At 44.1% G+C, this 13,736-nt stretch overlaps 1 protein-coding gene across 5 annotated transcripts in view; it reads right to left on the reverse strand.

Annotated features, from left to right (window-relative positions):
• The window catches only part of Snx24 (sorting nexin 24), a 140,469-nt gene that overhangs the window by 94,291 nt on the left and 32,442 nt on the right, over positions 1-13,736 (reverse strand). The window contains exon 2 of one of the 5 annotated variants that reach the window (XM_040741816.1): positions 13,073-13,153. The exons of 3 other annotated variants lie outside the window; for them this stretch is intronic. Coding sequence is in view for 1 of the 2 variants with exons in the window: in XM_040741815.1 (XP_040597749.1) it covers positions 13,133-13,153 (21 nt within the window). In the remaining variant the exon portion in view is untranslated. Of the gene's footprint in view, positions 1-13,070; positions 13,154-13,736 lie in introns of those variants that run through there. One more of the 5 variants, XM_040741815.1, reaches the window with a different exon arrangement.

The following is a 13,736-nucleotide window of genomic DNA, read 5'->3' on the forward strand; positions in this document are numbered from 1 at the left end:
ATGGATATACTAACTATGGTGATGCATACACTAACTTGGCTGTTGCACTCTCTCTCTCTCTCTCTCTCTCTATCTATCGATCATCTATCTATCTATATTTAACGAGTTGAAGGTTTATATGTATATATATATGTATGTATGTATGTTATATATACATTTTTAAGTTGTCATTTGTGCCTCAAAATCGGGGAGGGGGGCAGTGGGGAGATATCAAGATTTCAAAAGTTTCTACTAAAGCTCTTGGTTTTTCTACTTAGGAGTGGAAACTTTCCTCCACTGCTTTGAGTATCTCCCACGTAAGAGCATATGGTACCCCAGAGACCAGGAGCTCCTGGAAGAGCACTGGAAGATGCAGTGAGCAGAGTCAACTCTCCAGTGTGTGTTTAATGAGCTTCATATCACTCAATTGAAGCATTCCTGACAGACTGCATGTTTGGTTTCTTTTGGCTCCATGAGAGATGAAGAAATAACCTTGCTTAGAGTACTGCTGCTATTGCACCACCAGCCCTGCCCTTAGAAGATATATTGTCACACAAGGGATTCAATATTCCCTCCCAGACACCCGTGAGGAAGACCACAGGAGGAAGGGCAGAGGGGAAGGGCCAGAGGCTGGCAGCAGAGAAGGCAGACTCCAGCAGGGATGGCAAAGCCCAAAGTCGTCAACATGAAGGGCGAAAAGCTTTCAAAACTGGCAGGACAAGCTTGGTCCTGTAAGCCTGTAATCCCAGCAACAGGCAGGAGGATAACAAGTTCAAGGCTTGCCTGGGATATACGGAATGAAAAGTAAAAAGAAGGCTGGGAATATCAGCTCTGTGGGAGAGACCCTGCCTGGCATGCGCAAGCTTCAACTCTGTGCTGTGCAAAACAAAACAGAGCAGGACATATGGGGCAGGAATCTCACAGATCAGCAGAACAATGCTTATCAGGCATGCTGGAGGCCCTGGGTTCAAGTCTCAGTACAGAAGAGAGAGCAAGGGGGAGACAGGATGAAGGGAGAGAGAGAGAAGGAAGAAAGGATTGGAGGGAGAGAGAAATCGAAAAGGGAGGAAGGGAGATAAACCAAAATAGGACAGCCCACCACAAACCATGTGAGGAGACACACACTGCAAACCCAGCTACCCTCCCCAGGCCACAAACTATGGAATGCTTAAAGTTTTTTTGTCAAAATTCTGCTCTAATTCCAAAAGTCTAGTTTACCAACCTGCCCCAGCAAGCACATTTGGTCTGCTTAGTGACAAAACAGCTCAACAACCAATGACCCTCAGGAGCAGTTTCATAGGGTCCTGGCCTTCCAGCTTTATAGAGTTTCTGAACAGACAATGTACAAACATATCTTCATATGACCAAGACTTAACAGGGGTTTACATATGCTTACACATACTTTCATCTCACTTTTCAAATTTTTAAATTAATTTTAAAAATTGAGCTATGCATTTCCCCCCTCCCATTCTCCCCTCCCCAGCCCCTCATGCTCCCAACTTACTCAGGAGATCCTGTCTTTCTCCCCTTCCTAGGCAGCTGATCTCACCTCTTTAATAAATAACGTCTGAAAAGGTAAAGGCGCTTGCCATGTAGGCACAAGTCCTGAAGATCTGAGTTCAGTCCCGGGACTCTATATAAATGTGGAAGGACAGAAACGTACACAAAGCTGTCCAATGACCTACACACACACACCCATATAGCACACAGACTAGGAAATTCAAAAACGGGAAGTGTGAGCTCAGCCCGTAAACAAACAACTGAGTGTTGATACAGCACTCAGACCCTGACCTTCTGACACCAGGCCATGGAACTTACTGCACATTGTCACACTGCCTAAAGGGACAAAGAGTTGGGAATTTTAAGTGGTCTTGATTTAAAGAGTTGTAAGTGGAAAAGAATTCTGCATGAGTACCACTGCCCAATGGTGCTATCTGTGTGTGTCTTTGAGCTACTCTGCCCTTTCCATGAAACAGACTTCATCTCCACCGTTACTGTAAAATCAGGGACGACAGGGACCAAGGTGGTTTAGCTGTGACTGTGGGAACCTTAAGGCCACACCCTAAGGCCCCACACAGGCACACTCCATCCCCACGAATCTTTTCCATGCCATGCTTTATTAAAATAACAGTAACCCCGTTAGGAACTAAAGATCACGCAAGCATTTCATCAGCACATTGCTCACTATCTAGCACTGCCCGCCCAGTCCCCACACAGGCACAGCTCTCCGGAACACTTATGCAACCCGATTTGCATGCTGCACCAAGGAACACATTCTGAGACGCTTACTGCTCTGAGCAGCAAAACCTTGCAAAGTGAGCATATACTACCCCCACACCCAGTCACGAGACACACAAAGTCAGTGCTCCATACTCAGAACGGACAAAGAAGAGTGAACTAACTCACGGCAGGGGAAAGACATGGAAGCTTGACTCGTGCAGTCCCAGCAATATGGCAAACATGGCTATGGTTATGAAACACAATTAGGTATTAGCTTTTCCTCTCAGAAAAAGAAGAGTAGTCTGACGAACATGTGGAATCCCTAAAAAGTTTTGTCAAAAATTCTGGGATATAAATAAATGTTCTCCATACATTAGATGCCTTATTCTCTTGTATTGTCACACATACAAAAAATACCTGTAGTAAAGAAACCCACCACTGGCTGGTGAGCTAGCACAGGGAGTAAAAGAACAACACTTGCTGCTAAGCCCCACAAGCGGGACTTAATCCCTGGGACTCACGTAGTGGAAGGCGAGGACCCACTCCTGCAAGCTGACCTCTGACCTTCACATCTGCACTATGGCACCTCTGTGCCCAAGCCACAGTAAAACAAGTACATAAACAGATGCAGATGGAAAAGTTTAGGGAAGCCTATCCAGCCCCCTCCAAAGAAGCTTCAGAAACTAAATTCTTCCCCGGGAGATACACATGCACAACGATCTGCTCCCTTGGCTTAACAGACCGGCCTACCTGTCGTCCAACTCCAACAGTACTCTGTACGCACATGAGAGCTCACTTACAGTGGGAAGAAAGAACCATCTTGTGTTTTCTTAAAGGAGCCTAAGAAGGTAACTTTTTCAGACATTATAAATGGGGGAAACGGGCGTAAGCATCTTTGTTCACTTTGGGGAGCTGACCCTTTGAAAACCCTGTGATAATGTTTAATTTGAAGATTCATTTAATGACATCTTTGATTTTCATTTAATGCACACAGTGACACCTACTGGTGCAGCAACGAGACAATAGGGCACATTTCTGACCCTCGTCAAACGGCATTTGACTTGAGCATGCTGCTCTGAAGTGCTGTGCGAACTGAAACAGAGAGGACCACAGCCCCACGTCTGCCTCTCAACTTTAAGGACCGGCCCGGGGACGGACACATTCCAGGCCTGGAACTTTCTCTCCGCTGCCCCATTCATAATGTCCCAACTCTATCAGCATTCCTGGCTAGTGGTTACAGTTATGCCTCAGACCTCACTGGGGCCATTATGTTTGGCTGAGGGCAGTCACATAATGCGATAATTGTTTAAAAGTCACACACACCAAGAAAACAGTGGTGGTGGTGGTGGGGGGGGTGTTAGCTGCTTCATAAACAAGCCATGGTCAATTTTAAATAAGCTGCGGGCTATCACAGAAACAAGGCAAGATTTAAGAATTTCTTTTCTGCCCGTACACATGCAGTTATTGAATTCCACCAGAGAGTGAATAAACTCAAGACCAAGCAGCTGGAAGAATGCATGGAAGTGGGTGGAGAGCCACTGAGTTGAGCACATCTGTTTAAAATAGAATGTTCTGGAGCAAGATAAGAAGTTCCAGAGGGGACAAGACAGGTACCTAAGATCCTGGCAGACATACCCCAGGGTGGTGGCACAGGCCTTTAATCCCAGCACTCAGAAGGCAAGGGAAGAGGCAGGCGGATCTCTGGGAGCCAGCCTGGGAGAGAGAGGGCGGCGGGGTGGGGGTGGGGGTCCAGGACAGTCAGGGCTATTACACAGAGAAACCTTGTCTTGAAAAACAAAACAAAACAAAAACCAACCAACCACAACAAGAGCCTGAGAGACTAAGCCAGCAGTTACTAACCCTGCTTCAGTCAAGCCAGAGCAGCAGACTGACATGAATACACACGCCAGATTCTGTCTGTGAAGCCACCTTGTTGGCAACACGACCTTCAGAACAGGATGTGCAACTCAGTGCCCAATCTGACTGATAAGAATGACCATATTACGTTGGTAAGGTTTCTAAGGCATAATCAACAGCAACAGTGCTGGGATCAATTAGTAATGTCTGTGGTAGCTACAGAAAAGGACAATTAAACGGGACATGTGTGCCAATGGTCTGCAATTTCACTATCTTGAGATTAAAAATAAGGTAATAAAGCCGGAAGTGGTGTGGCTTACACCATTAGCCCTGACACTCAGGAGGCAGAGGCGGGTGGATCTCTAAGTTCTAGGCCAGCCTGGTCTACAGAGTGAGTTCCAGGACAGCTAGCACTACACAGAGAAATCTGTCTGGAAAAACAAATAAAGAAATTAAAGTAATAATTTTTTAAAATTTCTGCTTAGCTTTGGTTCTGAACTAGGGTCTTTTGTAAGAACAGCATGTGCTCGTAGGCACTGAGCCTTCTCTCCAGCAACATACCCCTGTGTTTTAGTTTGTGAAGTGTTGGGGGAAGTCCTGTGCATTTGTCAATAAAGTACTGTTGAGCCTATAGGGAACCAAGATAGGAGGGACTAGGAGTCCAGGAGGATTCTGGGAAGGAGAAACACGAGAGTCAACATGTAACTGCCATGGGGGTAGGAGCCCAGAACTATTCTCCGGTAAGAGACATACTTAGATTAACAATTATGGGGTAATTACTTAAAGCAGAGCTAGCCAGTAAGAGACAAGCAAAGCCAACAGCTTCATAATGAATATAGCCTCTTGTGTGTTTATTTGGGACGGATACGGCTCTAGAACCAGGCTGGCGGGAAAGCGGCTCTGGAACCAGGCTGGCGGAACGGCTCCTCTCAAGGAAAAAGCTTGACTTAACAGTGAAGCCTTAACTTTTGAGTGAAAACTATTTTGAAAAAAGATCCTCTTTAATGTTGTCAAAATTACCTAGACCAGGGGTGTAGTTCAGGGGTAGAGCATCTACCTAGTATAAGGCTCTGGACTCCATCTCTAGAAACACACACACACTCCTAGTGTTTGTAATTTTGACTTCACTACCAAATATTTACATATTATCCACAAATTGATCCTAAAACCTGAAAACTATAAATGTATTTTCCATTACATATAGGAAGACAAAATATGCTAAGGTTATTCATGATGGCATGGAGGCAAGACACCAACATGAAGAAAAGTGTGAGAACGTCATTCAGGGCAAAAACACTGACACACAATTAAACCAAGGTCTGCCATACTGCACAGTTATTGAGATGTATGTAATAGTGGGGTTGGAGAGATGTGGCGACTATGGGCACTGATGCTCGTACAGATGAGGTTCAATTCCCAGCACCCACAGGGCAGCTCACAAGCATCTGTAACTCCAGTTCCAGGGAAGCCAATGTGTTCTTCTGGCTTCTGTGGGCACCAAACATACACAAACATACACAGACATACATGCTGGTAAAACATGCAAACATATAAAATAAAAAACAATTAAAAATGTGTACTGCTGAAATCCCCCATACTTGGGAGGAAGATTGTTCCTAATCAAAACAGGCTGTGAGCTACCCTTGCAGCGCACTGGCTGGGTTTACAGGACTGTCCCACAGGTAGATATAGAGGGCATTTACTTGAAACTTCCCCTGGAAATTAATGTGTGCAGGGCTCCCCACTGCAGAATGAAGGTCAGGGTGGGACCAAGCAATGGGATGTACTTACTGCAGAAGCAAGAACACAGACAGGCTCGAGAACTCTGGAAAAGACAAGCCAGTTCTGTTTTGAGTCAGCTGGAAAACTGCAACCCGACAGGCTCGGCCAACGGAAACTGCTCAGGTGTAATCAAAAACCTAAAGTTATCTTCCTGCTCAGATAACTCGCTACACTTGGTTTCCATTCAATGTGGCCACAACTCCAGCACATTCAGAAGGGACTCCTACAAGAACTGTCTTGCAGTACCACTATGCGGTAAGTCAACCGACTCAGGGGAGTCTGGGTGCACCGTGAACTCAACGTGCAGCCTTAAGCAGAGTATCAAAACAGCCAAACCCACTATTTGAGAACAAAGGTGGCTAATCACCCAGAGCCAGAGGTACTGTGCCACACTGCGGTGCAATTTACAGCATAGGAATATAAACTCAGCACAAACTTTTAAAAAGCAAGGGATAAAATTTTAAAGAAATAATTTTGGCTGAATAATATTGTCTACCATGAAGTTTCTCCCTCCCTCCTCTATCCACCCTTTCCAGACAGAGTCACATATAGCCCAGGCTAGCCTCAAACTCAATATGTGATATAGGTGAGGATAAGCTTGGATCCTTCTGCCTCCCAAGTGATGGGGCTGTGAACCACAATATCTGGTTTATGTAGTACTGGGGATTGAGTACAGGGTTCCCTGAATGTTAGACAGCACTCTGCCCATGGAACTACATCTCTAATTCATATTTTTCCGATGAGGATGTAGTTGACCATGAACTCTCAATGCCTGGGAGGCTGAGACAGGAGGACTGCTGTGGGTCTTAGGCCAACCTGTCTCAAAAACAAACAAGCAATGATTCTCCCTGAGATCACACACCCACACTTGGGTGTGTCTTCCTTTCTTCCTCCTATCTTTTCTTCTCTCCTAACTCTCAAGGTCATATTAAAAAATCATTAGTAAAGTCTCTAGTTCTGCTTCTTTTGAACAAAACAAAACATGGCTCAGTGAGACGGTTTAGTAAGTAAAGAGGAGTCTGCTGCCAAGACAGACAACCTGAGTTCGATTCCAGAACACATACAGTGAAGGAGAGAACTGATTTCCACAAACTGTCCTCTGATCACTAACAAACAGTGGTAGACAGAACACACACACACACACACACACACACACACACACATACACACACACACACACATACACACACACACACATACACACACACACACACCCACACACACACACACCCCACACACACCCCCACACACACACACCCCCACACACACCCCCCCCACACACACACATACACACCCACACCCCCCCCACACCCCACCCACACACACACACACACCCCACCCACACACACACACACACACACACACACACACACAAATAAATAAATGTAAACAACAACAAAAAAGAAATTAAAATGAAATGATTTACTGAAACTTGGCGCTTACAGTTCAATTAAGTTTACTTAACATGATTTACTGAAGAATATTTATTTTAACTTAAAAGGTTTATTTTTACGTAGAAGCACAGTGTAACAGTTTATTTAATCTCATCCTGCTTCTATAAGAGTATGCGGCTGATCCTGAGAATTTAGAAAACACTGAGGTACATGGAACCACTAGGTACAGCATACATGAGAGGCCTTAGGTTTCTCAGAAAAAAACATGTGTGCACACACATACATATGCAAACATGCATGTACACATACATACCAAGATATTGATGCACTGCTCTTCCTAGCTCACTTCCTCTTGAAACATGTCTAGCCATTGAAATGTAAGGACACTCCAACCCCAGGGCAGAATATACATATACTGTGCTTCATTATATCACCAGTAAGATCTTTGTATATAGTAACAACTTTAGAGCCATCATATGTTCTACATGCATTCCTAGTCTTAAGTTTTTATTTTTTATATTTTGGGTGCTTGGAGTTAAGCCTGTGGCCTTGCAGATGCTAAGCACGCAAAGTCCTACAGCTGAGCAATACCCTCAGCCCCCCAAACTTAAATTTCATATTAGTAGAAAAAGAAATAGCTGTATATTGACTGGATCTCATGACAATACAGAGTAAATGGTTGACTCAAGAACACTCTGAACAGAGTCTGGGAAACAGGAAAGAACGTAAGAGATATATGCATGGTACCCCAGAGAAGAGGAATGAGGCAAGATCTTCTGAACAGATTGGGAACGTGGCAAGGAGTGGGGGGTGGGAACTGGGAAGAAGAGAGGGGGAGAAGAGGAAGAGAGAGTAGGTCATGGGGGAACAGGAAGGTTGAGTGGGGGGTAGAATAGGGGGAAGAGGGAATCATAGGTTAGAAGACAGATCTGGCACCAGTGAACCTCTAGTGATCTAAAGGGATGACACCAACTGGCAAGCTAAGCCATAGTGGAGAGACCACCTCGAATGCCCATTCCTGATAATGAACTTGATATCTATAAACATCCTGGAGCCTTCATCCAGTGACTGATGGAAGCAGAGGCAAACACCCACAGTTAAACCCTGAACAGAACCCATGGAACCCAGTGAGAGAGAGAGGAGCGATGAGCAAATTGGCAAAGAATGGGCTGGCAAAACCAGCAGAGACAGCTGATCTGAACAGGGGAGAGCTCTTGGACCCCAGACCAACAGCTGGGAGGCCAGCATGGGACTGATCTGGACCCCTTGAGTGTGAGAGTCAGTGAGGAGGCCTGGGCAACCTATGGGGCCCTGGGCAATAGATCAGTGTTTATCCCTGGCATACAAACGGACTCTGTGTGTCCATAACACAAAGAGGGATGCTCTCTCAGGTTGGACTCTTAGGGGAATGCCTGGACCCTTCCCTGAGTGAAATGACAGACTCTAGATATCCCCTATGTGGAAGGAAATGGTGATAGGGTAGGAGGCTGGGGGGGTTGGGGGGCTGCGGGAGGAGGGGAGGGAGAGGGAACTGGGATTGACATGTGAAGCAAGCTATTTAAAATTAAAATAATAAAAATTAAAAAAGAACACTCTGAACACAGAACTCTGATTGCACAGAGGTTAATAGGATAAGTCCTAAGACAAAACACTGATGCCAACTAGAAAACTCCACACCCGATTTCATGTGACAGATTACAGCCAAAATATAGGCATCCCCCACACATTCTTTAAAATTACCTCTAACTGAAAAAAAATTACCTTCATAATACATGTGAAAGGTGAATAAGAAACGTAAGCCAATTAAGTATTTAGAATTGGGTTCTATAAACAAACAAAAATCACCCCACACTGCAAACATTCCAAAATCTGAAAAAGAAAATCAGAAATCCAAACCACTTCTGGTTCCATGTGATGCAGATCAGGAATTTTCCATTTGAATATGACATATGAAGTAAGGAGGGTGCTTATAAATATGCACTATAAGCATGCTTCCCAGATCTCTACTGAGAGGGTCTAGAAGCACACATGTCACCTAGTTCTTAGTTTCTGTACTTGGAAAAGCAAGGAACTTGAAAAGTCTAAAATGAACCTGTATATATTGGACAGAAAGCAAGAAATGACCATCAAAAACAAATGGAGTCATGCCCCAGGTCATTGGAGAGGAAGGGTCAATTTTGCAACTAAAATAATAATAATAATAATATCATGTCATATTTTTTGCCATAAGTCTATAGACAGTGGGAAGCAGAGAGGGGAGGGTCTTTCTCAAAGAAGGGTACCAGCTAATGAATGTGGAAGAAATGGCAGTATTAGAAACCAAGGCAAAGATCATCCCTCTGCTGATCACTCGGTCACTGGGGTGAGGTGTTGTGATTTGGAAGTGATAGAGCACATCTTAGTTTGCCCCAACATCCAGCGCATATATATAATTTATTATTGGCATGTCATTTATATGTGTGCTCACGTGTTTGTATGCATACTTGTGGAGGCCCGAGGAGGACATCAAGTGTCCTGCTCTATGAGTCTCCACCTTATTCTTCTGAGACAGGAGTTCCTTGATGAGCCTGGGGCTTACTATCTTCCAGCTAGCACTGGACAGCTGGCAAGCCCCGAAGACCCTCCTGTCTCTACCCTCACCAGCACTGGAGTTGCTGGTGCACACAGCCATACTAGAGACTTTATGCAGGTATTGGGAATCCAAACTTTAAAGCTCGTACAGCAAGTGCTCTCATCCACTGTACGTCTTCTTGACTGACTGTTCCCTCTTGCAGTGTGTGGAGGCCTATTATGAGAAATCAGAATAGCTATACCAGCTTGACTCTTGGTGGGTATGTGCTTTGCCAGTGAGATGCGTACCTTGGGGGATAACTTGGTTTTTAATCGTACCACTTGGTCTGTGTCTTTTTATTGGTGAGTTGAAGCTATTTACATTTAAGCTCATCTTGTTTGGAAGCTATCTGCTTTCAGGGTCTGACATGTGTTACTCCATGCTTTCTTGGTTTATGGGGTTACTGATGAGAGATGCAGCCTTGATCTTTTTGATGTGAAACCAATTTTTTAAAGGAAAAAATTCAACGAAGTCTAACCAAGCAGTCAAAATTAGCACCGCCAGTTAGCAATAAGCAGAAGCCACACCCATTGCTTATGGATCTTTTCAGCCCCTGACGCATCACCTCAACTTACCCATCAGGAAACTCCAGAAGAAGATGACAGTCTATAAATGACTGACCAGTCTTGTGCCAAACTGGCAATGCCATGGGAGACAAAGAAAAGCTGAGAGACAGTTCAAAATGAAAGAGGACCAAATGACAATTAAATATAATGCATTGTCTACATCCTACACCAGGGGGAAATAAAGGGCTTTATTGGGACAAGTGGAGCATTTGAAATATGAACTACAGAGTATGTAGCTACTGCTAAACATCCTGGTTATTTTACAGTGGCTATGCTAAGAGAATAATGAGGCATAGATAATGTGCACAATACAGTCTCAACTGCTTCTAAAGAAGATGTGGGGACAGGTGCAACCCAGGGGCCAGGGACAGAATGACAAAGCAGAGCAGCAAGGCTTTTTAAAAGGGACGAACCTGCCCATCCTGAAATAAGAATTATTTGCATTATTTCTACATTTTTGTATATCTGAAATTATTTCAGAAATATCCCCCCATGCCATACATAAGGCATATACCTATAATCCAGCACTTGGAAAGATGACTGGGGGGGCATTGAGTCTGAGGCCAACCTGGGCTACATTGCAAGGCCCTGTCTCATGTATAGATGTATACTCACTGCTTAGAGCTTATATATATTATATAGAACCCACAGAACTACAAGACCAATGGCCAGCAGGGGGGCTGCTAGCTCATTTTTCACGTGGTATAATGAAAATCAAAAGTCCATTTTGAGGAGTTGGGGAAGCCATGGTCACCTAGTGCTTAAAACTGGGGAGTTTTATTGTTACTCAGGGGTGCACTTAAAGAAAAACGAATGTATGAGGCAGAAGGAGTTCGGCGACACAGCCAGTTGACCACAGGCCTGGCTGCTCAGTCTGTGTTTGCACAGTTCCCACTACAACCAGAACACTCACGTGAGTGTAGGTTATGAGTCAGACACACTTCAGAGCAACAGTGTACTAAATTACCTAAGTAAAAATTCACACCTCAAACTGCCATTGTCCTCACTTGACCAACGAGCAACGGAAGCACAGAAATGCTAAGCGATGTAGCCAGAATAGCCACAATATTGGGTAGTGTGGAGATTGGAACTTAGGTTGTGGAGTTCCAGTGCCTGCACTCTAAACAAATGCCTCTCTGTAAGTGACAGGTGCCTGACTAAATGAGAGACCAGGGGGTGGTACAGGACAGAAAGTATGACAGCCCACCAAATCACTAGGGAAAAATCATACGAGGGATGGAGGGAGGACAGACTCACTAGTTGAGTCTGCAGAAAAAAAACTCTACAATACATGAGGATGGTTTATAAATAACCAAAAAAAATACAAAAGCAACCAGTAAAAGTTAATGCTTACTTTGCAGAAAGCAGTCAAGAAGGAAAGAAAGAAACAGTACCCACTAATATAAAATGTTATAAACTCAAGTGAGTCCAGGTACGAAAACAACGGTGAAAAGGAGTCAGCGACAAATCCTTCACAGAACAGCCTAAGCTGAGCAATGAAGGACTCAGCAGTTCAGTGAACAACGATTAGGAAGAGTGAAGAGAAGACTGCTGATATGGTAGTGCCATTGCACAAGCCGGACAGTGAGCGAGAGCCCGGGAGGGATGAGAGGGAAGCAGGAGTGATGAGAGGAAGGGAGGGGCAGGTCAAGGGACCTCTACGCACATATCACAGGCAATCCAGAATGCAATAATTTCCCAGAATTCAATACAAGCCTTCTGGCTGGAAAGAAACGTCTCTAGGATAACAGTTGAAAATGCACAGGAAGAAAGATAAAGAATGAAATGTAAAAACTATTAGAGAGAAAATAAGATTATAGATAACGATAATGATTAAATCAGATTATAAAGATGATGACACAATCCACTTAAACATCTGACAAAAGATGACTATTAACTCTGACTTACAAATAAAGCTATGCTACAATATGAGAGCAGCCAAATGAACATGACAGACAAACTCAAGGTATCACCTCCTCGCTTATCAATTCTTTCGGGTGAAAATTTTTGATTTGTCCTTCTAGCTCTGAGAATGTACAGTAGGCTACTGTTTTCTACAGCCACCCTTCATGCATCTCATGGTAACTCGGTACCAGTGATCTGCCCACCTCTTGCTACCTTCTGCTAATGTGCCCTGGCTTCTGCTGACCACCACCCTGCTCTAAATGGCTCAGAACTTTATAAAAAGTATCTTTGCAATTTAATTGACACATAACAATTGTGTACATGCTTGGGGGACTCTGTTGACATTTCCGAGGTGCACACAATGAATACCATCTGTTCGGGGTAATCTTGGCTCTGGCATTTACCATTTGTTTCTCTTGGGACATTCAAAATGCCCTCTTAGTTACTTTGAAATACTCACTATGCTGTCAACCACAGTTACTCTATTGTGCTGTAAACACAGGGAGCTATTATTACTCCTATCCAACCACATCCCTTGGTATCTATTTTTTACTTCTGTATTTTTTCCCCTTAGGTCTTGCTTGTATTTCTACTTGTGACAATCAGATTTGGGGGATGAAGAGAGCCCCAAGTACCCATATTGGGTCCAGAACAAGGACATAATAAAGAAGGCAGGAGTTCTAGCTATTCAAGATGGGCCAAGGCCATAGAGCCAGGAGCTCTGGAAGAGAACCTAGATGCCCCAAGATGGTACTAACCTTCAACAATCAGGGACTTCTCTCCAGGCAGTCAGTACTTCCCTTGGTTTAGCTGTAACTCTAAGTCATGACACAAAGATGCTGTAGGGCAAAATTAAGAAGGTAAGTAAGCAGTAAAGTGGCAATACTGCCATCCTGACACTAGAGCCAGCCATGATCAGTAAAAGTTAATCTCACAAGCCTTGTGCCATGGAAATAGATCACCAGCGAATCATTTCGTAATTAGGTGGTTTCTAATGCTCTGAAGAGAAGTTAATGGAGTTAACACTATATCTTTTACTTATGGCATGAATTCTGTCTCTCAGCTACCATACAGGTAGACAGAGGCAGACACTATTTAATCTTTAAAATACCATGCAATGACAAGTATTACAACCCTCACTTGGCAGAAGAGAGATTTGAAGCTTTGCGTAACTGATCAAATGGCCCAAAGCATTCCCTAAAGAGCTTCTCGAACTTGCAGATACAGATCAATCCCCCAGGAGCTGATGAGAATGAGGAACAGACAGAGTTATGCAGGTCTGGGTGGAGCCTAGCAGCCCAATTTTCAATGTTCTAACACCAATACCACTGAGAACCATGGCCTATATACTTATGAATAGTAGAGGACCAAGCTAGCCATCACCTTATACTGACATCATTCTTACAGCTGTGACTTCTGAAA

Source organism: Mesocricetus auratus, unplaced genomic scaffold, assembly GCF_017639785.1.
Source record: "Mesocricetus auratus isolate SY011 unplaced genomic scaffold, BCM_Maur_2.0 Super-Scaffold_6730, whole genome shotgun sequence".
NCBI classification, from domain to species: Eukaryota; Metazoa; Chordata; class Mammalia; order Rodentia; family Cricetidae; genus Mesocricetus; species Mesocricetus auratus.